This window comes from Arctopsyche grandis, chromosome 9 (assembly GCF_051622035.1).
Source record: "Arctopsyche grandis isolate Sample6627 chromosome 9, ASM5162203v2, whole genome shotgun sequence".
Classification (NCBI taxonomy): Eukaryota; Metazoa; Arthropoda; class Insecta; order Trichoptera; family Hydropsychidae; genus Arctopsyche; species Arctopsyche grandis.
This window is the reverse complement of record NC_135363.1, coordinates 21,980,728-22,008,675: the sequence shown is the minus strand read 5'-3', so window position 1 is coordinate 22,008,675 and position 27,948 is coordinate 21,980,728. Positions and strand designations below refer to the sequence as shown.

Genomic DNA, 27,948 nt, shown 5'->3' with positions numbered 1-27,948 from the left:
GCGCCGACATGGAAGACTATGGGGACTATGGGGGCGCCCAAAGGCCACCCCCTGGACAGGCAGTCAGGCCCATGGTAGACCCCTCTGCCGAAGGCGAGGTCGACACTTCAAAGTTAGTACATTTAGTATCGATCAAAATCCCAATTCACTTCATTAAAGTACAAATATAAAACATCGATTCTAATTCTTGCTCATATCTTCATACATATGTAGTACTTATAATTGAATGAATCATTTATTTACCGTTGAAAATTTTCACGTTTTTAACAGTTTTTACTTATTTTATTGAATTTAAATTCTGTGTAATATATCGAATGTATTTTTTATCGATTTGTTCAAATTTATTTCATTCACATTTAGTTTATCGACTTTCAGCTCAATGTTAATGTTGGTTTTCCAAAATTAAAATGACATAATGTGTACAAGTATATAATAAATTTCTTATATTATAGTAAACATATTTGTGAGCCGTTTGATTATTTGTGGATTATATCTTAATATATAATTTCGAAAGAGACTTTGTAAGTTTTGGGTCACAGAATCCGTGACGTTCTCGAAAAAACTATAATTTTCTATAACGACGAATTCGATTCCGATCTCGATTTAGATTCTGGTTTTGGATTCCTGTTTCAATTCCGGATCCCGATTTTTTTTCCAGTTCCGGTTCCGGATTCCTGTTTCAGTTCCAGACCCGATTCCTTTTTCATTTCCAGATCCAAATTCTTTTTCAGTTCCGGATCAAAATTATTTTATCAGTTCCGGTTCCCTTATATATACAAAAAACCATTTGTGTAAAGAAAACCCGTGTAATTTATTTCTGATTGGCTGTCGTTAAATATTCCTTTTTTCGGTTCAAATAAATTTAATAAAAAAAAATGAATTTTACTATTAGATTGGCCATTTTTAAGCGTTTTTTATTACAAATGCCGCGCGAAGCTGGGTAAAATCACTAGTTAGGTATATTTAAGTCACCGCGGAAAAGTATCGTTTAAAAATAAAAAAAATATATTTTCAAGATAAAATTGAGTTTTCAGGATAAATCAAATTTTTAGTATAAAATTAATTCCATATAATATTTGGAAAAAAAATCGATTAATTTATTAAACAAAACAAAATGGTGTCAACTTTAATTTTAAATTAATCATCACTTCTTTTACAAAGCCATTCGTTGAATGTCAACTGGCAAAACACTAGCTTAATGATGATCTTCATTTATTTCGAAGAAAAATATTTCTGAATTTATCTTACACATATAACATGTGTATGTAATTGTGGACAAAAAAGCGACAATTAATTTGTTTTTTCGTATAAAAAATAGTTTCTTTTGTTTTTTAATTATATTTTTCATAATTAAACACATCATTGATGAAAATAAAAACGTTATAATGAAAGAGGTATTACATCACATATGTACATCATATGTTTTCGTAATTCTTTAATAAAAAAATGGCGAAGTTTGAAAACGATCGGAAGAGTAGATAAAATCCAAATTTTGTCAGACGAAAAAGCGAAAGCAACTTGATATGAGGCTTGTAAAAAAGCATATATGTATTTACATATGTAAATATGTAGATATGCAATTACATAATGTAATCGCAGAGGAAATCGTTCTGATATTTGTCTATCGATCGATTGTACAAAAATCTCAAAAAAGTCTACTTTTTTCGTTTCCTCATGAGTCATGACTAATGGTTTTAAAAATAATTCAATCGATATATTGATCGAAGGATCGAAGACTTTCTTATTCCCCTAGTGAATGAAAATTTCCAGAAAAGCTATCGCCTATTATTTGAATTATTTCCACTCTACTTCATTGCGATATTAACATATTTTCCTGAATATTCCCACCATTACAAGGCTTTTTGTGCCTCAGTAGGGAATATGTTTAACCAAAATGAAATATGTATGTATTATATATTAAATATGTATAATACATACATATGCCTAACAATTTCACTATATACATATTAAATTTTCATATGCTAATCCCACACATGAAAAGATAATGGCATTTGAAATATGAAAATGAGCGTACGTGAGCCGTTTTTATAAAGAGGATGCGGAAAAACACAGCCATATAAATTCTCATCGCATTTCCTAAATTCTGGAATTATGTAAATATTCGGATGTTTTTCAGATATCCCCAACCTAAAGAGGCGACTCATAAAATTCGCGGCCGTTCTGACATCATCGAGCTGCTGTTTGGAGCTGTGGATCAAGAGCTGCTCACAGTCAAAACTTTCTACTTCTTCTTTTATTCTGCTTTTGGTTCCTTGTTTCCGCTCATGGGGGTCTATTTCAAGCAAATGGGAATGAACGCCGGTCAATGCGGTCTTCTTATTGGAACTCGTCCTTTCGTTGAATTCCTCTCAGCACCATTTTGGGGATCTTTAGCCGATAGGTAATATTAGTTCAGCTCAATTTTCTTACCACATACCCCAATCTTCCTGCGAACTAACTTTGTTTGTAAAATTTTAGATGGCAAAAGGGAAAAATACTACTTCTTGCTTCGCTATCTGCTTGGATAGTTTTCACGCTGCCTTTGGGATTTGTTCAACCACCAGCAGCCAGCTGCATAGCTCGCAAGAATGCTACTGATTATGAACTTCGATCTCCAGAGCTACCTCAGATACTTAAAAGATCAGTCCCTCCCAATGAAGGACCACCCGAAACCCCCCTTTTCCTTCTCAACGACAATGAAATTCCTGGATCTGCGTAAGTTTATAATATAATTCCTAATACTTACATACGTATCTACTTAATGGTGAATTGATAATTTTTCTTATAAATGGTATTTCACAAATTGAATTCATATATTGTTGCAGATCGTATTCAAGAGTGGCTAGAGCTGCTCGACCATCTTCCGTAGCTGGACAATCTCCATTGGATGTCAGATATGCTTCAAATTACGACGATGTCAAGCATAAAAGTTGGGTGTCCCCGATGTTCTCCTCCATAGTGTATCGCACGCAAGATATACAAAAAGCGTTCTTCCTTTTGCTGCTACTTGTTATCATAGGAGAATTCTTTAGTGCTCCAGCCATCACCTTGGCGGATTCAGCTGTTATAACGCTGCTGGGTGAAGATGCTGATAGATATGGCCATCAGAGGATGTTTGGTTCCCTCGGTTGGGGTTTAGCTATGTTCTTCGTCGGTATTGCCTTGGATCACTCAACAGCATTCCCAGATCATCCATGTGGACCAGAACGACAAGAGAAGAACTATACCATCTGTTTCGCCACTTTTTCAGTTTTAATGGGCGCTGCACTTATTACAGCCACTCAGGTATATAAAACTTTTGTATTTTATTCAGAAGAACTAAAGTTGATTTTATCAGTTTTTTTTTATTATTGAAATAGATCAATTTTAAATATGACTATCCTAATGTGGAAGTAGAAGTACAGCAAGATCATTCTCTACCGACAGAAGAAGAACGATTACAGAGTCAACTAGCTGCTCAGCTCAATCTACCAGGATTGGACACCTCTGCGGCAAGTGCTCCAGAGAAACCTATCGCACAAGTTATTATTACTATTTTTTATTATACTATGAATGAAACACTTAATATGAGAGATTCATACTAAAAGTATATTCATTTATATTTTCAGACCAAAATGTTTGCTCAGACAACCCGTGAAATGCCAGAGTGGGTGACCGTATTGAAGCAATTCAAGAACTTAAAATGTGCTTCTTTCCTTTTCGTCGCTTGGTTTATGGGTTTCGGTATTGGACTCATCTTCACTTTCCTCTTTTGGCACCTCCAAGATTATGGTGGATCTCCAACACTATTTGGGGTTGCATCCGTCATCAATCACATTTCTGAAATATTTGCCTACTTCTTCAGCTTCAAACTCATCACACAAATGGGACACGTGAAGGTACTACAATATTTTTTTTATATTATTTAAATACATGTGTCATTTGAACAGAAGTGATAATTATTTTTATATAATACATTAGGTGCTTTGCATTGGATTGATCGGGAACGTTCTTCGCTTCTTATACATATCATGGCTACGTAATCCATGGTGGGTATTGCCCTTCGAATTCATCCAAGGTGTTACTCATGCAGCTGTATGGGCAGCTTGCTGCTCTTATATCGCCCATTGTACACCTCCAGGTCTCAGGGCTTCAGCCCAAGGTGTGCTGCAAGGTATTCACCACGGCTTGGGCAGGGGTTGTGGTGCTGTCATAGGTAATGTTAATTCTTATGTCTTCTTCAATTATGCTATAACATATGCTACAGTGAGAGTGATTTAATTGCGTTATATATTCAGGTGGAATATTTGTAAGCTACTATGGCACAACAGCTACCTTCCGTGGCTATGGATTGATATGTTTAATGGTACTCGCCGGGTTCATCTTCATAAACTTCTACAGAAAGGACACCGGTTTTGTATCTGATCTGCCTGTGACTGAAGATCCTCATCAGGTATGTTTCATGTGTACATAAATATATTATAGTATAGATACGAAACAAAAGAAATTATTCATTTATTTTCAAATTCCCATGAATGAATGATAACACGTTATGCAAATGCATATAGTCTTTCAAACAAACATAAATTCTTTTATGTAATGCTAATTCGTCAATAGCTTTATTATTCGAATTGTATTAATAATAAAATCATTCATTTCTAACCTATAATTCATTATGTCTATAATAACAGATAAGTGTGTGTATAGGCTTTTTTATACCTACGCAGTGCATTGCCTAAGCAACGGCAAATTCAAAATGGATTAAATTTGGTAATTAACTCCCTAAATGAGTTATATCGAAATCGAAATCAATTTCAATAGAATTTTTAGACCGAAAAGGGGTAAAAACGAGAGTTGCTTTTTTACCAGTTTCCAAGACAAGCAAATTGACATACATATTTTTATTTTATTTTTATTGTTACAATCAATATACACTCGTGATTACAGATCGCTCCAATGCGACTGTACGATAACGGTCAGAAATACAATAATACATATACAATCAGAATACATAGCATATAACAATTAATCAGTACAGAAATAATAATCATAGAGACATCTATGGATTATTTTTAGATTTTTGTGTACAATTATTATTACAATTTTATACATATAATAAACACGAAATTATAGAGATGTCTATAGAGATATATATCTATAGATTTCAGATTACTGTGCATAATTTTTACAAATTATACACACAGATTTTGTGACAACAGGAAATGATCTAATACCAATTTTCAGGAACCGTTTCAACAATGATCAGATAAAATTGGCAAACTCTGATAGAGAAACGATCGATTTGGAGTCACAAAACCCCCAAACCTAACCAGCAGTTTGACGAGGACTCGAACCTTCGACCTATGTGATAAACATACACACGTGGAATTCAATACAACATATCATTTAAGGATATTTTTATCAATGTACAAATTTTATACGGCCTGATTTTTTTAAACTTACTAAGTTTTTAATATATAAACTACTATAAGTATTAAGCATAAGATTATATAAGCAAAAAAAATTCCGATTCATTATTAGAAATAAAGTTGACTATGATAAATATATTATTAATTATATAGATAATATTAATGATAAAATATATAGTGTAGATATGCAGGGATTTCCAGCCCATATTTATTTTCCTTTACATATTTTGAGTTATTTATATATTTCTTTTCGGTTTTTTTTTTGTTTTTTATCTTGATATTTGTAATTTTTGTATAACTTTATGATACCAAAATCCTTGGGCCTATCAACTATGCTGTCTTTCCCAAGTATTCTTGAATAAATAAATGAATTATTGAATTTTGATTAATTTCTTAAGGTGGCGGAAGAGACGGCTCACTTAGCACCTCACGGAGTCCCGAGCAATCCGTTACCTCGAGCCCTATCGTCAAGCAGACTCTCTGATCTGAGCAATCAGGAGACATATGGTGCCACTCGACAGCAACCATCTGGACCCAGTTTATCAGTACCAGGTAGTAATCCTAACAATCCATTCCGTCAAGAGGCTGCTCCTGCTCCAACTGATTACGGTTCATACAGATAAAGGTAAACAAACAAATTGTTTATTAATAATAATAAAAACATATGTATATATATTATAAGAAATATGATTTTAGGAACTCGTTGTTCGAAAAGAAAATTCTACAAGATACTATCATTTACAACGCATTTTCAAAGTAATATTAATTATATCATTATATACATGTTAAAAATTATATACATATATGTATCATCGTTTTCGTTTAATCAGTGTGTTTTAAAGTTGATGTTAAAAAAAAAACATAGATACATTATAATTGATTAAAAATAACAAGTAAGCGGATGAAAGTGTAATTACGACGGCGATGGAGATATGAAAATGTTAAAGCACGATAGTTCCGAAGATTAATGATTAGGTACATTAAATAAATACAGATTATACATTTATATATTGGATGTCTCTTCGAATATATAAAAATATTTTTTGCTTATATTAGTGAAAAGTTAAAATAAGAAATAAAAATGTGTTGCTTCGTCATTTGCGTGTAATTTGAAAAAAATACACAATATTATACATTGATGACCAATAAGCAGAAAGGGCCATTGAAAATTTAAATGACTTCCTGGGAATACTATTTCGAACACTAAATAAATTGATAAACTCGTCAAACAATGTATATGTAAACTATATGAGTCATTTTGGAAGAGAGTATAATGTTTGCGGTTATCAATTTATAATATGTGTTAAAAAAAAGCACATCTTCCTATTGTTCATTTTGCATATCATACGTGTGATTTTTAGAAATAAGAAAAATGTAAAAAAAAAATACATATACAAAAAATATATATACATATTTATTTAAATACTTTCGTTTAATCTCGATGTATTCATATACTAATTATTATTATATTTAATTAGTAGGTACAAATGGTATTTATCTAATGCTCGTAACATGTGTGCATGTGCATCTGACGGTGCATTATAAACGTATTATTAATTTTACGTTAAAATATTATACAATGTAAATAATATTTCTTAGCCATCACTGTTAAAATGCTCTCTCTCTCTCTCTCTCTCTTCATTATATTGTATGTAATTAAAAAATAAATCAAATTCGTTGACTTTGCATTAGTTGAAATTTAAATAAAACATATTACATATTTAAATTTAACGGGGCCGGGTATTGCAATTCGAGCGTGTCATAACACACACGCATTTAGTAATAGTTTATTTAATTGAGATAAAAATATAATGGAATGTATACACACACGATTATATAGGCCTTCGAGTTTTAAAACATACATCGTCGGAAAGACTGACGGATGGATGCACCATATTTTAGACCGTGTCCAGGCAATGTGACCTTTCTAGTGAAGAATATGTAATAAAATTGAAACATTTCAAACATATACAAAGCTTGGGCACGCTAGTTATGCCACTTCTGCATAATATCACAGGTTCGATTTAATCCTGTGCCTTGTTCGATTAAAACCTACTTTGATATTAGTTTTTTAATGTAAGGTAAAGTTATCATTTTCCATCTGGGACACAGTCTTTGAGCAGTTTTTTCAATAAGATGCGAAATTTTTGGATGAAGAATGATACCATTTCCTTATATACGTGTGTTACAGTCCAAGTGTTCACTTCGGATCGTTCATGAACGTACTAGTTTGTTCATACACGAACTATTGGTTTTAGTTTAAGTGCTAACAGTCAAAATTTATCTTCAAATAGACTCAACAGATGGCGCATGAAACATTTAGTAGTCGAAACCTTTAATATGTCAAAGCGCCAAGTATATAAAAGGGAAATCCTATGGAAACCATATTACATCTTTAATGAGGTGACCATTCGTACTGATTTTACCAGGACAGTATTGTTTTTTTTTGTGTATCTTTACTGGTAAGTGTCGAAATTAAACCAATACACTTTTTTATGTAATAGATTTTTTTATCTAATATACAAATTCTTGTAAAATGATGTCTCTTACATCATTGCAAAATGTGATGCAAAAATGATGTCTCCTACAAAAATATTGGCAAATTAATTAAATGTCGTTTTCATTTATCAGGAACAAATGCACCAGCCAAAGGATTTTTTACTTGGATGAACAATATATAGTCAAGTGATTAAATCTTGAAACTTTAAAAAGTTTGCTTATCACTTAGTATAATTTTAACCAGTCTTGTGTAGAATTTTATAAGAGAGTTCATTTTTTCATAAATGTGCATCCATGATTTCTTTTAAATAATTGAAGTATTTAGAAAAATGCTTTTGGAAAAAAATGTCCTGGTTTTGAATTTGGAAAATGGTCACTTTAATCTTTGTTATAATTCTTGTTTCTGCTAGCATTTAAAATATTGCAACTCAGGGTAATAATACATACATAGAGGATGGGATAAATTATTGAGAATGCTTATACCTAATAGTTTGTGCATGAGGAAACTAGTCCGTTCGTCAATTGGTTCTTTTGTGTACACTATAACTGGCCGGATTGGTTTGTGTATGAACAGATGAAATGTACACTTGGACTGCAACATGTACATGAACGCTAGTGTTATATGAATTAAAAAAAATGTTATTTTTAATGTATGATATATGTATGTATTGTATTGGATATAAGTTTTGATCACTATTGGAATTTGCTTCTCAAAAACAATTTATATTATAAATTGAATGTATCTATTGATAAAATGTTCTAAAATTAAATATGTAATATTTTAATGTCCTATGTACCTAATAAAATGTCAAAGTAAAGCCTTTGTAAACGACAGTGCTGAACGAAGGAGCAAATCCAATCCCCCACCGAACGTATTGTATAATATTATACGCGTCGATTTGCTCCGTTGGCTCGCACTCAGTACACACCACAGTTTGATCCAGAATGGTAAAGGAAAGTCTAAACCGCGAATCTGATGTGTGAAACGTTATAGTGATTGTTTTAATATGTATTCATTATGTTTAACTAGCTAAATCTTGAAAGTGGTTCGATCGACGGACTACGGCGTTCCACATCCGTCGATCGAATATGATATTTTTGTACGAGACCTGCGTAAATATTGCAAACAGAGAGAGGAAACAGTCCTTCGACAAGATACAAATGTTACGCCTGCTCGTTTCGTTAACGCTACAAATATACTAGCTTGTTAGCAGATACGGTGAATATGTTTTGAGGTGATACATGTATTTTTGTAGTGTTTAAAAATTTCAATGTTCCAGTTACGATATGAATGTATGTATGTATATGTATATTGTTGATTAAAAATTAAGTAACGTGCACATACTATTTTATCAGAGGTTACGTATTTTTCCCCCCACACACCTACGAAACGACATTTGTAAAATATACTCCCGATGAAGATAAAATAATATATAAATATGTACAGTAAGAAGTAACAAGAGGCACCACAATATATGCACTGTTGAAATAAACACATTATATACATATTGTCTATATGTATACTTTAATAATTACTCGTGCTGTTTCATTTATAATACCTAGTCTCAAATTTTCCCCTTAGTTGCGTAAATAAAAGACGAATATACCGTTGTATCAATTTATGTGTAAACAAAAAGGAATAATTCACATACACATGTATAAATAGGGTTGGTTTTTAACATTTGTATGAAATGGGTTTATTTAATTTGAGAAGATCAGGCTTTTTGCTGCTGGGCGACCAGCTCTTGCTGTGCCGCTGCAACGTTCTTCATTCCCTCTTGAATGTTGTTTAAATTTGCGCGCCACAAGTATAGCAAATCTTTCAACTGTTGCCACTGGGCTTTGCCGAATGTTCGGTGCATGGTGCTGGACACGTGGACCTTCTTCATGGCTTCGTCCATTCTTGCGCGTACTAGTTTTGTTTTAAGCACTGAAATGATAAAATTATAACACATTTATACAACAAAACGAATTATTCAATGTCAATGAACTAATATGTAATCAAATTCGTGAGTACGGCTACGGAGACTCAGTCTTTAACCCTTTGCCCGCGGCAATAAATATAGCGAACGAGCCCTGTACGCGGCACCTTTTTCGCGAATTTGGCAATCGAGTTTTCGACCTTAAATACAGATTTTAATATTTACTCAAGTAACCAGATATGTTAATTAACACAAAGTATTATTTTAAACAATAAAATACATAATATATCTCGTAGTTTTGGCTTAATTGTCAAATAATCATTCTTCATACAATTGAGACGTATCGTCGCCATTGTTCAACAGGCGTGACGTCACATAAACGAGGTTTCAGTATGGTTCCACAAAAAACCTAATTTTGACTGGTATATATTCATTTTAAGCAAATTGAATAGATGGCATTCAACTCTCAGTAATATATTCAACCAATTTTGAACCTTAAAACAGTTGAAATAGGCGCATATAAGGCTCAAAATCCCGTGCAAAGTTCAGAAATTCTATGGAAGACAGCCGCGCTACAGACGTGTCGCGCAAAGCTTCCATAGAAGACGGCCGCGGGCAAACAGTTAAAGCATTTTTACAGTCTGAGAAATCAAATACTGGTAAGATAAGGATAAAAATTGGCCCAATAAATTTTATTTTGTCAAGTTATATTGAACATGTTACAGTTGAAGTGTATTTTCATTTGTAATATATTCCAATTGATGTTTTAGGTCATTCATATTCGAATACAATATATATAATATATTTGAATACAATATATATCAATACAAGTGTAAATACGCTTTCAACAATGTGCGCCAGTTGTAATATAACAGTTGAGTTTTGATAGTTCTAATGTTTTTACGAATGCTTTAATATTTGCTAGATATTATGAATAAAGGTAATGATTAACATATTTCGATAACTCTAAGAATGCGTTCAAAACAAAAATGTGACTTTCCAACTCAATTTACTAGTCGAGTGACGTTTTCACGAAAACCTTACTTATAATTGAACTGCATTTTCAGATGTAATAAATTTTGAACATTTGGAATTTAATTCGCTATATGAATTTATTCTATAGCGAATATATCCTAACAAAATGTATCACAACTGAAAATACGCTTTAACTAAAACAGTAGTTAGTATCAGGATAGATGGAATATAATACAAGTGGAAGATAAACTTCAACTATAACATATACATTTTATTCTACGGTGTGAATGAATCGTTTCTCACGATAAAGCATTTAAATTCTGAAACAAGAATGCAGATTCAACTGTATACCTTCAATGATGAATGCTTCCACTTCTTCCTCTTCCAATTGAAGTTCGCTTTGGATAAGATCAAACGACATTTCAGGGTTGCATTCAGCAAGCTGCATGAACGAGAGTAATCGCATCTTCTTCATATTTTGTTCGTGATTTAATCCTAAAATCCACACAACAATCTCAATCCAAAATCTATAAAAATGACACTACATTTACCATCAATTAGAGTTTTACCTTGATTTTGGACAAACTCTTTGTGATCATTGTAGAATTGTTGATAGCTAGATAGCTTTTCCGAAACAAATATCGACAGTAAATCGTGGATAAGTTCACCCTCCAAGAATCTGACCGGTTTCAAAGATAACAGTGGATCGAGCAAGAAAGTGTTGGGATCGGCAAGAGCTGTCACGATGCACTTGATAGCATCTTCGCGAGCATATGAAGCATTTTCTGACGTATATGTGCCCAATAATTCAATCATAACCTTAGATGCCAATTCACTGTAAAGCAAATATCAATGTTAAATAAAGCAAAATTTTAAATGTTTCAATTCACAACAGCACAATATAACCTTTGATTATCTTTTAAGACTTCGTGCAAAAGTCTGTAAAGCTTTTGCATTTGTTCGGAAGATGGAAGACACGCTGAGAATTCTTTTTTGAGTTGGTCAACACCACTGAAGACTTCTTTAACCTGTCCGACACGACAAGCTATACCGACCACGTGATAGTACACGTGATATCTCAATGGAGACGTACTTTCTAAGTTCTTGTACAGCCGCCATAGACTGTAAAATGTAAAAAATAACATAAATTTATATTCTGCCTTAAATATACCATACTATATTTTACTAAACGACACTTACGATTGTAGTGCAACCATGCCCAACTTTTGGCCTGGAGCTTTCGCTAACTTTTCACTAAAAGCAAGAATTAAATTCTCTCCGCGATCCAATGATATCTAGGACAATATAAAACAATTATAAAAAAATACATATATAGATATAATGCAGAATATAAATTGAAGAATACTTACAGATACCATTATGGAGACAATACTGTTAAGGATAGCATCGATTTCCTCCTCGTTGCCGACTTTGAAACAACTGTCACACACCCCAACGATTTTGTGCAGGTCATCTTCTATACCTTTAACAGACTTTTCCTCGGATATTTCGGCACCGAGGCTTTTGAAATATTTCCTCAATTCTTGCGCCTATTAGAAATAACATAACAAGAACTGATATTCAATACACCAACTAGATGAACAATATGCTTTAATTGAAAACAGTTTAAATGTCAATATGACATATGCTAGTATTGGAGGCGCGCCCAACAACATAACCTCAATCGCGTTGTATACGTATGTGTGAGAAACGTACCTGATCTTCTAGCGACAAATCCATAAACACCGCTGGAGCCTGCATCGTGGCGGCCGAAAGAGACGCGGGGCTCACGAAATGGGGCGGCGCCTCACAGAGTGGGGCTGCGCTCGTTTTTGGAGCACCGGCCAGAACGCCTGTCACAGTCCACGCGTTACGATAAAGGAAGACTCCGCTTTTATCGACCCAACAGCAGCTACCTGTTTTACCGACGTTTTTCACTTTGAGGTACATAGTTTTTACTTTATTTCAATAGATGTCACCATCATAACTTTCACATTAAATTCATTTGTTTCTTTGCATATTATTTCTTTTAAAGCTTTTATTTTTAACTGAAAGATGAATTTTTGTTCACTATACATATCTACAATTTTCAATTTAGTTATTTTATATCATGGTATGTACATGGTAACTTAGTCATAAAGCTATAAAATTTCCTGAAAAGCTTTTACATATTTTTTCTTAACTTTCACCGCTCGAGTAACGCCAGACAATTTGATTATACACAATAAAATAATAACATTGATATACTTTCAATTGAAATTAAATGAAAACTTTTGAACTGGTCGATAATTTTTCAACAAAATATATATTATACATATTGAGTTAGTTATAAAATTATTTTCAATTGGATTGAAATTATCGAAGAAAAAATGTTTTGAAACTGACCGAGTATGAAACATATTCAAATACGTTAGTTAAGTTGGACACAAATGTAGTCTGTTTTAACATATTGCGAGAAAATAATTAAAACGTGTTCGTTATAAAACGAAGCCTTTTCGAAGTCACCTGTGAAGGTTTTTAAGAAAAATTGGGTCTAACAAATACATAAATCGTTACAATTGCAACAGTGGCTTCAGTGTGTCGTTATTGCGATCAAAGGAAGAAATGTACACGACAAAAAAAGTTAAACATGTGCTCTATCCTTGCACGGCAATAAATCGTAAAGAGGACGAACAGAAACAATGTGCCATTTTACAAAAAGGACATAAAAGGAAATCTAATAATTTATTTTCAACGACACAAAAGAACTTTTGCTACCCTTTGGTCGCCGGTGGCCAGTCGAATTTATTTCACTCTATGTATGTGTGTTTTTATGTATAATATAATCCGAGAATCCTTAAAAACGGCGGTCGGTCGTAGAGTCTCCCATTGCGTCGTCGTCTTTGGTTCACTTTTATCATTTATATTTATGTGTGTCAATCGGACAATGGGGCCGGTGCCATTGTCACGGTGACCATTCGTCAGAGGCGGACTGGAAGATGCCAAAGAAAAAAAAAATACCACACCAAACTGCCCCAACTCGTTCTAAAATCGAAAGCCGATTTATTACGTTCGATTGCTCGTAAAGGGTTTTTCAATTTTCACTAAAGGAAAAATCATTCAAAATATTTATGAGAATCTAATTTATCTTCTAACCCAACTCATACGCACACACACATACACACATTGCAATTAATGAGATTGAATAAAACAACATTCAATGAATACAAAAAATGTTATATTATCTTCTATGAAATATTGAATTGATGTAAGCTCTTATACTAATCTTATTCCACTTTCTTCGAATTTCCGTAGTGAAAATAGCGACAAATATTTTTAATACATAATGAATTGAATTAGTGATCTTTTCTTTCATCAATTTTCTTTACATCATCAATCAAGTCGTTCGTTTCCTATCAAAGTTTGCCAATATACCTCATTTAATTGTTGAAACGGTTCCTCACACAATTGGTTACCTACTCTCTATTTGTCACCATTGTCTAATTTAAGATCATTTTAAATTCAAAATCCAAAATGAAACTTTGCCTGAAGAAAAAAAATCTTTGATCAATGTATTTTGACAGTGATGACAGAGGTAGGACCGGAAGCGTGCTTTTTCCAGGAAACAGGGTGTTTTGGGTATATTTTCCAGGAAATAGGGCAAACTACAAAGATAGAGAGCTTGAAAAAAAAGGTTCATCATAAAAATGAACAAAACACGCCGAACAAAGAACAATGAATGGCGCAAAGCTGGTCCGCTCTTTAGTGATGACGTATGGATGTAAAACTTGGACATTGAACGCCAAAATTTTATACAAAGTCCAATGTATGCAAAAAGTGTAGAACGCTGTATGCTCGGCATAACGAGGAGAGATAAAAAACGGAAAACGTGGGTGAGAAGTATGACAAGGGAAGTGAAGAGATTGAAATGGCAATGGATGGGTCATGTGGCTAGAGAATAGATGAAAGGTGGACAAGCGAAGGGCTTGAATGGTACCCGTGAGAATGTAACAGGGTAAAAGGGTGAATGAAATTAGAAAAATATGTTGGATAAAAGGAATTAGAGTAGCACAAAGCAGAGACGAATGGATGAATGGTTTTCACCCATCAATCGTTGTTAAATGGCTGTAAATGATATAAATTCATATATGTTACTTATATTTTGGCCATGTGTGTCGATTTGGGGCAACCTGTTAACGTATACGAAGAATTATAGAATTTGCATCAAGCAAACAGAGCTAAAGATCTTCTTGATGACAAGTTGAAGATGTTTGTATTCATCCATAGGATTATTTATCCTTTCTAATTTAAACGTAGTACATACTTTTTTGTTTCGTTTTATAAAAAATCCACTTATGATAGATTTACCTATCCAATCATATTTTTAAAAAGTTTATTAAATATCAGCTGGTTTGTCTAGGGATGTGACAGTATGTGTGTATGTGCATACCTATATGTAGATAACCAATCCGTTCCTGCAACATGGACCATATCCTTTACATGTCGATAATCTATCCTTTACGTGTTGCGCAGCCGAAGAGCAAAAAGAAAAAAAGGCATAGAAAAAAGGAGAAGAGAAACTCTTTTGTCGATGCAGTCTTTTGCGATGCAACTGTTTTATTGTTGCACTCGCACAACCCATTAGTAGCAGTGGCATTTACGAGCTACAGGAGCCATCCAGGGCCATTGTCCCCCTCTGTGCGCGAAAAATTTATCGTCCTTTGTGCAGTTTTATGCATCGCTCTGGATATTGATGGTTATCCGGGAATCCGGCCTGATATGTTAATCGCCGCACAAGATTCTGGGACACCTTGTGTTGCATTGTTCAGGTGTGGGTGTGCTAATGATGTCCTCACAATGCGACTGCATCTTTAAATGCAATTTTCGACTGCTTTTACAAGACACTCACTTCGTTCGAATTCCATTAGTCACTTTGATGATCGCTCATGGCACCTACATACAATGTATTATATTATGCCTAGAAGTGCAGCAGAGACACGGGCGATTTCAAAACCTCATTATCTCATTCACAAAAACGATTGAAGTTTCAGAAAATGTATTACATTAATGCATTATAAAAGACAAATTTTAATATTCATAATGGCACAAACTTTATTTGATACTTAAGAGCATAATTATTATATAATTGTATGGTATCGTTGCCGTAACGTATGTACATATGTATAGGTATAAGACTTGCAAATCATTATTGGTCAAAATCAATGTCCTTATATTATCTAAACACAATCTGATTTATGTAGATCGTGGACTCTAAAGAATCTTTAGTTAAAATAATATTCATACATACATAAAATGTATTTATAAGAATTGTAAATGGGTTTTTGAGTTTTTTTCATATTATGCCGTTTATTTGTATGTTTCAGTCCAAGTGTACATTTCGTCCGTTCATGAATATACTATTTTGTTCAAACACGAATCAATCTAACCAGTGTACACAGGAAGAACAAATTGACAAACGAATTGGTTTGTTCATGCACAAACTATTAGGCATGAGTTTGAGTGTGTATGTATGCTTACTTCTGGGTTGAAATATTTTTAATATTAGCGGAAACGAGTATTATAGAAACGTTATGATGTGGTTTCCATAGGATTTACCTTATAAATACTTGGCGTTTTGACATATCAAAAGTTTTGATAGCTAAAAGTTTCATGCGACACCTGGTGATTCTATTTGAAGATAGCTTTTAGTATTTAGCACTTAAAATAAAACAATAGTTCGTATATGAACAAACTTGTATATTCATGAACAAACCGGAGTGAATACATGGTCTGTAAAATGTTCACTAAATAAGATAATTAGATATAGAATAGTTGTTCTATATCTATGTATGAAGATAATACTATATGTGAATACTACCCGACAAAAAAATGTAAAATAGATAATGATCAGTAACTATGAGAATAGACCTATGTATGTACATAAGATGTATTGTGGACATATGTATGTCATTTATAAATAATAGAAAGCATTTGAAAATCAAATAAAATATTATGTTTTAAATTAAGTACATATTTTAAATTTATATCTATGTTTAAAGATAAGGTCGAACAAGCGTGATAAAAAATGATGAAAGCCGTACAAGATAAAGGTCGATAAAACAGTTTTTATTATTTCTATAAAAATTTAATTTTGGATTTACAAAGTTTAAAAGCCATATGCTAATTAAAAGTAAATTATAATAAATATAATGAAATTAGTATGTAGGTACTTTCAATTCAAACGAAACGTTGTTTTTTTAGTGGTTTACTTTTCAAACTAGCAAATTTTTTTCCAACAACAACCAATTTGACAGTTGATAGCTGATTTGTACTCAATTTAGTTTGCCATTTTATTATAAATAGACTTACGCCAGAACAACCCATGCAAATTGTGCAAATTTATTTCAAAAATCTATTCTATTCAAAAATACGTTTAAAAAGTATTTGTTAAGTAAGCAATAGCGGTAAAATTGTATCAATAAATAAAAAATAACATTTTATACTTAACATTGTATGAAATAAAAACAAAAGAATCTAGCATTTCAAACAAATCCATGTTTTATAATATTTTTTGACTTTTGATTAGAACTTTACATTTCGCACTTATGCATTTATGACATCATCCCTGACAAGTGTAACCGAAAAGGTTAATGCGAAAGTTGCCCTTTCGCACAATTTAATATGCGCCGCTGCAAAACCCTTAAATAGGCTTTTTCTTTTTCACACACACACACACACACACACAATTACACGTACGAACATTTATGCGTTTGCTTTAAAAAAAAAAAGTAAAAATCGCGAGCGCAAACATTCACGGATGGCAGATTACATATTTCCGCGGAAGCTCCACCGAGGTTCAAAGCTGCTCCGGAGCTTTTAAAAGAGGGACTCTCGGGAGGGAGGGACGGGAGAGAGACTCCGGAAGAGGAGGAGGAGTACCCAGCGCCTACACTTTATCAACGAGTCTGCCTGCTTTCTTCCTTTCATTTTCATCAAACTTCATAAAACATTCATGGCAATCCTTTGATGTAAAGGGGGTGGCGGGAGAGGGTGGTGCGAGCCCCCTCCCGTCCTCCGAGGCTCTCTATTCACGGGACGAACATATTAAAACACACGGAAAACAGAGACGAACCCGTCATTATGACGGCTTTCAACACCACCCCTCGCTGCCTCCCTCGTTCACCCCGTAACGTTCGATTGCTTTTCTTTTCAGCCAAGAGGGGGTGGGTGGGGGGTGGTCGAGGGGGTGTCTCTATTTCAGATGCTCAAAGTTCAAAAAAGTATTGAAGTGCGACTCGCGTAAAGGCGTAATCCTCTCCATTTAAATGGGTATTTTAAAAATGACGTCATTCATTCGTTCGAGTCTCGGTGTGCGTTGAAACTAAGTACTTCATAAGTACTTTTATTATTTTGAAGAATTTTAATAATTTTCTCCACATTAATATGTACATACATATATGAGCCGCTATATTTGAAAAGCCAGCAGCATAGATCGGTCGTTAAGCTTCTGTTTAGCGTCGAGAGGCGCCGGGTTCGATCCCATGAGCTGACCTCGATTGAAAAGAGTATATCTGTAGTGCTGTTGGTCAGACCTGGATATTTGTGACTCCAGGTCGATCGTTTCCTATCAGAGTTTGCCAATTTTCTCTGATTTTATTGTTGAAACGGTTCCTGATTAAAAATTGGCTAAAATACTTCCTACCTACTATGTCACCAATATTTGAGTATGATTAATGTACAATAAAATGTATGTACAATTCATAGATGTCTCGTTAATTTGCGAGTTTTCAGTGTCTCGTAATTCAGCGACTTGTATAAGAAAAGTGCTGTATTGTTTGTAATTGACCAGGAAGGCGCTTTGGGGTTTACCTGTGAGGCCTTCCCGGTATAAAATGTAATAAAATAAAATAAAATAAGAAATTGGCGTCAGTTCACTTTTCTTCATTTCGAGAAATATCTCGCAAAACTTCAACAATATTTAAAAATACTGGTGACCTGTAATACGTTTATTCTGCTATTCCGAGATTCTGGACATACCGCATTATGTCCAGATTATCAATCAGCGAAGTCGAGATGCTGTAGACTCGAATTTTGGGTGAAATAGGACAGGGTTGCCAATTTGTTGGAACTGTTTCAGTGAAATCAGATAAATTGGAAAAGTCTGATTGGAAACGGTCGATCTTGGAGTCACATATCCAAGGTCTGGCCAGCAGCACAGTCAGGGATTGAACCACAAAATTAAAAGCATTACACGCTAACCACTGATATATGCTGCTGGTTAAGATATTGATACCATATTGTACATATGATTCGTTATATTTAATAGCGGCGTAAGTCCACTTTTCTTCATTTCGATAAATATTTAAACATTAAAGATAATGCTTTGCGTTTAACAATATTTAAAAATACTGGTGGCCTGTAATACGTTTATTCTGCTATTCAAAGATTCTGGATATATACATAGAATTATGTACAGTGATAACAATTTGTGAATAAAATCAAACAGAAATAGTGTTTTTGGAACTGAAAATTGGACATCCGCCACTTTCAAATATAACACCTCATATGTACACGTTGTTAGAATGATAGACAGAAGAAGTGCTAGAATGGTACCCGAGAGAATGTAAAAGGTGAAAGAAAGGTTGCAAGGAAGATGGGTGGACGAAATTAGAAAAATGTGTGGCGTGATATGGATGAGAGTTGCGCAAAACAGAGACGAATGAAACGTGTTAGAGAGGTCTTCAACCAGCAGTGGATGGTGAATGACTGTAAATGATGTAAATCCCACAAATGTAAAAATTTGGCCATATGTGTCGATTTGGCGCATCCTGTTATGGTGGTTTGGTGATTATTCCGCACAAAGCACTCGCCCGAAAATTCCATCCATCGAGAGTTACTCACGCGAACTGTCATGCTAACGAGAACAACGTGTGCATTCTATTTGCAACGTGGCCGGCACATTTCCTTAAAATATAAAACGATATATGATTTGAAAGGCTGTAAATGTTTAGAGGGAGTTTTTGTTTTATCTCACACGTCCATGTATTGGGCGTCTCTATAGCTACCTTGAAAATTCATAGGTATTGATTTCGATAATATTTTACAGTACTATATTACTCTCGTATACATATGTATGAATTATATTAATTAATTCCTATGTGTGAATTAAATTAACTTAGAGTTTATAAGGTTTTGGTTAGAATTCGTAAACCGGAAGGAGTAATATAGTTTTTAAAAGTAGTAATATTTTCATATCTTCTTGAAATTTAATATTTATAGTGATTTTAAGTAATAAAAAATTTTTGAACAAAATCAGACAACTGGAAGTAGAGCTTTTGTCTTGTGTGAGTTTCCTTACATTTGCGCTCATTTTTTTCGAAAATGCTCTCATAGCCAGTATGTGTGAACGTGTATGTATTCTTTATTGTCGTATTTTGTTTTTTATACTTATTATATTCCTAAAATACATAGACAAAGTCATGGGTAGATCACATCCGAATTTTTTACTCGAATTTTTTAGTTTTCACATACATAGATAAGATAGTTTGATTGTAATAGAGTGCACATATGGATGAAAAGATTAAATTTTTTATTACGAAAAGCGTGAATGCCAACACCTTTTAAACTCTTTTTTATGTTTTATTATCCGGAAAGGGTATAAAACGGTTGCCGGTTTATCGCGCATCATTGTCTGATGTTGTACATCAAAATCAGTCAACCGATGATTCGGTCTTTCTTGATTCAGTGACGTGTTTTTCGTTACGTTCGTAAAGAGGCGTTGAAAACGCGATATTTTCTTTCAACCCTTTGCCGGATGAATCGTCCTGAATGGAATGAACCGTTCAACCGACGAACAGATGGTACAACATTGCACAATATTTACAATGTCTGAAGTATCGGCGTTAATGGGCTACAAAAAATGCAGATAAGTAATATACGGAGATTGAGTGATAATCAGTTGTTTTTTTTTGTTGCGTAACTAATCAACCCTTTAGATGGCTCCCGCAGCGCGACAATAATGGCCGCAAGTGCAGTTGAATGCGGTTGACTTTCGCTCGTTTGTCCGTATATAAATATGATGGTTATGATTATGGTTGTTGTTGATGTTGTGGCTGTCGAGGGGTTGAATGGTGTACCTGCGATGTAAACCCTTTGTCTGCCGGCGCCATAAAGGGTTGCAGCCAGCCGTGTAATGGCAGCCCTTTCACACACTTCGCATTTTCGCCACGATAAATAATAACTGGCGTATCATCTACCAATGACCATACCTTCCAAAACTTTATAATACATATATAATGTATTAAGGTGGCCATCGAGGTAGAAATTTGCTAGCAGAATATCATTCATTGGGTTTCTGGTAGGGTTTCCGATTTGCCGGACTTTTTTAACTCCCGGGACACGTGCCGGGATTCCTGGAATCTCGGGATATATGACGAAAAAATATGTTTTTCCATTTTATTTATTTTTTAAAGTTGTGGTTATTTTTTTGTTGTTGTTATTTTGTAGTTTTGTCTTTGATATCTCCTTATTTAATTCTTCATTCATCGTCAAATACACAATTGTCTCATCTTCATCAGAATCTAAAATAAGTCTTCCATTGTGGAATCGTCAATACAAGAAGGATAAACTCGCTTTATAAGAGTTTCATCGTAGGATCATTACACATTCACATTTATTCAAATGATTTAAAGAACGTTTTGATTAACATATTTTTCCCGGGATTTTAGATAAAAATTCCCGGGACATGAGACCAAAAATTCCGTTAGTTCCCGGGAATTTCTGTCCCGGGTCGACCGGACAGAAATTCTAGTTTCTGGCCATGATATATCTACGAGATAAATTTCTCAATTTCATCCCATCGTTTAAAAATTATTTTATATGTATGGTTCATTGTTTAATAATACGTTGAATCCTTAAAAAATAGTAAAAACACAAATAAGACCCCCCGACTGGTTATATTGAACCTTATCTTTTTGTAGACATGTTGCTGATCTCTAAGGGTAAAGACACCGAAACTTACGCGGCTTTTATTTTTAGTTTTAGTTTTGCACATACATACAAAAAAACGCTAGTATGTTTAGTCTGTACCATCGCGATCTTACCAAAACTCACCCCTGTAGAGTTTGACAGTGATCGATAACGGCGATTCCCATATTTGACGAAAAAATAAGATCGTACGAATGTTTTGAAGAAACGCCCTTTCCAACTGGAAACCACGAGCACGTCCATGCCATTCGTTGTGCTTGCGCCTTAAGAAACAGCTGAATAGATAAATTTCCTGAAACTTATCTGCCGATTTGTCTTCAGAAAAATCATATATTTTAATAGATATACAATTTTCATCAATTTATTTACATACATATCATTTTAAATGCTGATTCTTAAAACAAATGTTTTTTATATCAATTTTATAATAAACTATTAACCATTGTCTCAATTGCTGTCAATATTATAGTATGTTATCCAATGATAGTTGTGATACAAAATATACGTAAATCATACCGAATAAAGTTTGGAAATCCACGTTGCCAATCCTTTTTTTTGTTTGGCTATCCAGCACGTCAGCAATATGTTGCATTGTATATATTTTGTGTCGGAATTTGCCGTGGATGCATTTGCAATAATTACGTTCGCATTTATCATAATCGGTGGATGAGTTTAACGACAGGGGGTTCGAATTCGTATGGGAGAGAGAGCACGGGGATGCGATCGCTGAAGGGTTAGCCCAGTGTTTGTCTCGTCGAAAACATCACTTCAATTATCCGTCAGTTTGAGTAAATACCATGGAAGAGAGAAAGGTTCGTTTTGTTTGTTTGCAACAATGCAAACGTGAATTTCGATACGCCATGTGTAATTGGAAACGAAAGTGGACACAGAGTTGGTAAGAGATGCTTTCACAACATCGATTAATTGTTGTTTGTACATATTTGATTATTATAACAAATCCCAAGCTACCAAATTTAATTGTAAATAGATACTCTGGCGATCAGTACTTTGAAAATTTATATATTTTCTTACATATATTTCTACTTCTATATTTCTACAAAAAAAAAGGTTAACAATAGAAATTGACAAAAGGATCCCATTTTTTTCTGTGCTGGCGCAGTGACGCGCCGATCTCTGCTCATCACAAGTCATATTTCTGATCCATGTGGATATTCCATTTCTGATCTCTCCTTGTTATGCCGAGCACGCAGCGTTCCATACTTTGAGTGAAATGCAATTCGCTTTCGCAATTTCACATCGACACGACATCTCTAGACTTTGGCGTTGGCTTGGTGCTCTTAAAATAACTATAGAACTCTCCATTGGTTAACAAAGCAAGAGAGCAAAAAAGCATGGTTGACAATAGTGAACCATCTAGCATTGTCACCGCCGATCACTGGTCATCACTACAGGTCGGCGCTCAGCGTGCTAAATGGGATATTTTCCAGGAAAGAGGGTTCATTACTGTAGAGTTCGAGATATAGGGAGGATTGCAGGAGAGATAATCAAAGGCGATCTTAGTTCAACCTTATACGTTTATTGTTCAATATAAGAATATAAACACGTGGGTGCACGCACCTAGCCGGTGGCCGCGGTCCCACTCTACTGTCAACCGGAGTCTGGGGTACCAAATCCTAACAGTGGTACTCATGTGTACCACTGCCTGTACACCACCCCTCAACATTACTCATTACATAATTCACTCACACACATGAAATCCCACATTACTATTGTCTCGACAAAGCTAGAGATCAAAAAAAATTTACAATATAAATTGACAATGGTGAACACATTCAGCACGCTGAGCGCCGATCTGTAGTCATCATTAGAGGTAGGATAGTCACAGTGCTATCCATTGTTCGGCAAATTTTTAACAATGCATTTACAACCATTGAACAATACACGGCCCCCTCAGGCTCCGGTGACTAGTCATCACTAGCAAAACTCATTGATTGAAGATCTTTTTCTTTAGTCTAAAATATATATATACATACATATGTAAATACATTTTACAATAGGATTGAAATGTACATATGGCACTTATGATACGAGTTTGTTTTCCTTCAAATTATAAAGTTCCAGTTAATAAATTAATATAAAATCGATTTATTTCAGTTGGTGTGCGAATGTGTGCGTATGACGACGCTGTTGGATTTTAGTTGGTCGCTAAAGACGAGGAAAAGTTCGAGGACTTCATTCACCCTCTCTTATTCAGCCCTTCCGAATGACACGTCCCTCTTCCCGAACGTAATTTATGGTCAAGGGAAATAAAAGCATGAAAAAAGTAGGAGGAAAAACGACGTCGCCGGGAAAAAAACATCGAAGAGGAGAAGTAAAGAGAAAAAAAAGAAATTGCAGTTTTTTATGTGTGCGCGCTTCACTTATCGCGACGCGAGTTGGGGTACACCCACTGCCCAACGATCAACCAATCGAGTTTGACGCCACATGTGTTTATACCCACGCAAAAAATACTAATATAACTATTGCTATATAATAAATAATCGCAAATTCGAATATTAACCATAGAGTGATTTCGGCGAGCCCCGGCATGTGTCTACCTGAGTGGTTTCGGCGAGCTCCGTCACGCATGTACTTAAGCGTAATAAAAGTGGCGTAAAATTAACAAACATTCAACGAAACAGTCAATATAAGCTAAAAGATATTCTTAGAAACGTTTTTGAGTATTTTTTCTATAACAATTATTATTCAGTACGTTTTTTGTACTTTGAATTCATTATTTATTCATTGAATCTACTCTTATGCTTCAATAAGATTTTTTTGTTGTTGAGAAAAATCATTTATATTTGAGACGTTTACGACAAAGATTTGAAAGCAAAGGTCTATTCATATTAGCACAATACGGAAAGTATTTTTTGGTACATTCTATATGTACACATTCATAGTTATGCATTCACTCATTCATATGCGCCCATATAGAATGTACCAAAGAGTACTTTTCTTTCTTGCTGGTACTGTGCTAATATTAATAAACCTTAAAACAGTCGATCAATAGGCAATTAATAAATGGACAATAATAAGAAATAATGAAATTGAAGGCGAGTTCCTCGAAACCAATTCCTATAATTTATGAGAAAAAGTTATCTAAGTTGAATTTAGAGGAAATTAATAAAACAAGCTTGATTTAAACTATTTTGATTTTCAATTCAATACCAAAGACTAGTGGCCGGACCCACATCACGCCGTTTATTGTTCAATTGTTGTAAATGCTTTGTTAAAGGTTCGCCGAACTTTTTTTTTTTGTACTCTAGCTTTGTAAATAGAGCCAAACCACCCCGATTCCTGAAAAAAGCACGGTCTGTATCCGTAGTCTACTAATGATCAGACTTCGGCGTTGATTTGGTGCTCTTTAAATAATAATAGACCTCTCCATTAGTTAACAAAACAAGAGAGCAAAAAAGCATGGTTGACTATTATTAACCATTTTTTTAGCCAAAAGCATCTTCCCAACGCCGATCTTTGCAAATGACTAGTCTTCGCCGTTGCCTGTAGAATAGAATAGGAGAAATAAAAGAAATAGACAATAGAATAGAATCAACAATAGTGAATCATTTTTTGTGCCAAAAGCAACTGTTTTTATCCTTAGTCTGTTAATGACGTTGAACTTGAGTTGACAGTTTATACCGTTAAACTTTGCAGCATCTCTTTGGCTCATTCCATACTACATACATACATACATATGGGAATTAGTTCTCTTACCTAGAATTATGCATGTAAGAATGATTAGATTGGCATGCATGAGTTGAAAAATGGTTGAGTTGTCATCTTGTACATGTAACGCGTCAAACGATCGGGATAATTGTGGCGCTTCGCCGAGGAAGCAATGTTTTAAACCGCTCAACGAGTCTCATTTCATTTTATATATCCTGACAACCAGATCCTCCATACATATACATATCTAATCTATAATTTGGAAAGAGACTTTGTATGTATGTATGTATCCTTGGTCGTCGTCGTCGTCGTCGTCTTCGTCGTCCGTAGATCGGTGACGTCATCGAACACGTGATTCGATTTTTTTTTTTTTTCGATCCATGGGCGCCGATTTTTTTTTTCGTTTCAATGGATTCACCCCCGCGGGGGCGCAAGGCGAGTAGCTTCATGGGGCCCCGCCAGGGGCGCCACAAGGGGCGCAGCCCCGAAGGGGGCCCGGGGGGCGCAGCCCCGTGGGGCCCCAGCCTCATGGGGCGCAGCCCCATGGGGCTCAAAAGGGGGCGCCACAAGGGGCGCAGCCCCGTGGGGCCCCGAAGGGGGCCCGGGAGGCCCAGCCTCATGGGGCGCAGCCCCATGGGGCTCAAAAGGGGGCGCCACAAGGGGCACAGCCCCGTGGGGCCCCAGCCTCATGGGGCGCAGCCCCATGGGGCTCAAAAGGGGGCGCCACAAGGGGCGCAGCCCCGTGGGGCCCCGAAGGGGGCCCGGGGGGCCCAGCCTCATGGGGCGCAGCCCCATGAGGCTCAAAAGGGGGCGCCACAAGGGGCGCAGCCCCGTGGGGCCCCGAAGGGGGCCCGGGGGGCCCAGCCTCATGGGGCGCAAGCCCTAATAGGCATTAACTAAGGGGGGCGAAGCCCTAGACGGCAATTAATCATGGGGGCGCGGAGGGGCGAAGCCCTAAAAGGCAACTGATCATGGGGGCGAAGCCTTAGACGGCATTTAATCATGGGGGCGCGGAGGGGCGAAGCCCTAAAAGGTATTAACTAAGGGGGGCGAAGCCCTAAACGGCAATTAATCTTGGGGGCGCGGGGGGCGAAGCCCTAAAAGGCATTAACTTAGGGGGGCGAAGCCCTAGACGGCTTTTAATCATGGGGGCGCGGAGGGGCGAAGCCCTAAAAGGCAACTGATCATGGGGGCGAAGCCCTAAGCGGCAATTGCTCATGGGGCGTGGAGGGGCGAAGCCCTAGAAGGCAAAGGCTCAGGGGGGCGCCGAGGGCGAAGCCCTAGAAGGCAAAAAAAAATTTTGATTTTTTTTTTTTGATTTTTTTTAATTTTTTTTTTGATTTTTTTTTTGATTTTTTTTTTGATTTTTTTTTTGATTTTTTTTTATTTTTTTTTTATTTTTTTTTAAATTTTTTTTTTAAATTTTTTTTTTTAATTTTTAAATTTTTTATTTTTTTTTTAATTAAATTAGCTTAGTCATGTTTAAGCGGTTTATATTATAAACACTGAGCGAAGCCGGGTAATACAGCTAGTATGTTTATAATTACCGATTTTGTGTCAGACAAACACCATGATGTAATGTATTAATATATGAACCTTCTCGTTATCGTAAAATTAACACGAATTTGTACATAGGATTTAAATGTGAATAAGAAATTGATTTAAAAAGTGTGATATATGTATGTAGTTCAATCGAATTCTTGTATTATATGAATTTGATTGATAGAAAATGTATTAAAATTTAAAATAAAAAAAAGTATTATATGTATATAGTACACTAGCTGTATTACCCGGCTTCGCTCAGTGTTTATAATATAAACCGCTTAAACATGACTAAGCTAATTTAATTAAAAAAAAAAAAAAATTAAAAAAAAATTAAAAAATTAAAAAAAAAAATAAAAAAAAAATAAAAAAAAAATCAAAAAAAAAAATTAAAAAAAAAATAAAAAAAAAATAAAAAAAAATAAAAAAAAAATAAAAAAAATTTTTTTTAAAAAATCAAAAAAAAAAATCAAAATTTTTTTTTGCTTTCTAGGGCTTCGCCCTCGGCGCCCCCCTGAGCCTTTGCCTTCTAGGGCTTCGCCCCTCCACGCCCCATGAGCAATTGCTGTTTAGGGCTTCGCCCCCCTTAGTTAATGCCTTTTAGGGCTTCGCCCCTCCGCGCCCCCATGATTAAATGCCGTCTAGGGCTTCGCTCCCATGATCAGTTGCCTTTTAGGGCTTCGCCCCCCGCGCCCCCAAGATTAATTGCCGTTTAGGGCTTCGCCCCCCTTAGTTAATGCCTTTTAGGGCTTCGCCCCTCCGCGCCCCCATGATTAAATGCCGTCTAAGGCTTCGCCCCCATGATCAGTTGCCTTTTAGGGCTTCGCCCCCCGCGCCCCCAAGATTAATTGCCGTTTAGGGCTTCGCCCCCCTCAGTTAATGCCTTTTAGGGCTTCGCCCCTCCGCGCCCCCATGATTAAATGCCGTCTAAGGCTTCGCCCCCATGATCAGTTGCCTTTTAGGGCTTC

The 27,948-nt window shown here is 35.3% G+C and overlaps 2 protein-coding genes across 2 annotated transcripts; one reads left to right on the top strand and one right to left on the bottom strand.

The window, feature by feature from the left end:
• The first annotated feature begins 8 nt into the window (after positions 1 to 8).
• On the top strand, positions 9 to 6,769 carry jef (major facilitator superfamily domain-containing protein 6 jef). Its single transcript, XM_077438793.1, has 10 exons — positions 9 to 112; positions 2,138 to 2,401; positions 2,479 to 2,670; positions 2,826 to 3,285; positions 3,360 to 3,521; positions 3,609 to 3,878; positions 3,961 to 4,195; positions 4,278 to 4,432; positions 5,807 to 6,033; positions 6,105 to 6,769. The coding sequence occupies exons 1-9, from the start codon at positions 9 to 11 to the stop codon at positions 6,029 to 6,031; spliced, it is 2,067 nt and encodes a 688-aa protein (XP_077294919.1). The 3' UTR covers positions 6,032 to 6,033; positions 6,105 to 6,769.
• A 2,648-nt stretch (positions 6,770 to 9,417) lies between these two features.
• Positions 9,418 to 12,706, bottom strand: eIF3m (eukaryotic translation initiation factor 3 subunit m). The gene is made up of 7 exons (XM_077438654.1): positions 12,521 to 12,706; positions 12,175 to 12,354; positions 12,005 to 12,099; positions 11,711 to 11,926; positions 11,374 to 11,639; positions 11,156 to 11,299; positions 9,418 to 9,837 (listed from the first exon to the last, which is right to left on the bottom strand). The coding sequence occupies exons 1-7, from the start codon at positions 12,563 to 12,565 to the stop codon at positions 9,623 to 9,625; spliced, it is 1,161 nt and encodes a 386-aa protein (XP_077294780.1). The 5' UTR covers positions 12,566 to 12,706; the 3' UTR covers positions 9,418 to 9,622.
• Between the last annotated feature and the right edge of the window lie 15,242 nt (positions 12,707 to 27,948).

What these genes read in the sequence shown, in the direction of transcription:
- jef (XM_077438793.1), top strand. Translation starts at nt 9, where the DNA reads ATGGAAGACTATGGGGACTATGGGGGCGCCCAAAGGCCACCCCCTGGA. An exon ending in CACTTATTACAGCCACTCAG is followed by an intron (nt 3,286 to 3,359) that starts GTATATAAAACT and finishes TTATTGAAATAG; the next exon opens with ATCAATTTTAAATATGACTA. An exon ending in CAGAGAAACCTATCGCACAA is followed by an intron (nt 3,522 to 3,608) that starts GTTATTATTACT and finishes TTATATTTTCAG; the next exon opens with ACCAAAATGTTTGCTCAGAC.
- eIF3m (XM_077438654.1), bottom strand. Translation starts at nt 12,565, where the DNA reads ATGCAGGCTCCAGCGGTGTTTATGGATTTGTCGCTAGAAGATCAG. An exon ending in ATTTGTCGCTAGAAGATCAG is followed by an intron (nt 12,355 to 12,520) that starts GTACGTTTCTCA and finishes TATTTCTAATAG; the next exon opens with GCGCAAGAATTGAGGAAATA. An exon ending in TTGTCTCCATAATGGTATCT is followed by an intron (nt 12,100 to 12,174) that starts GTAAGTATTCTT and finishes ATATTGTCCTAG; the next exon opens with ATATCATTGGATCGCGGAGA.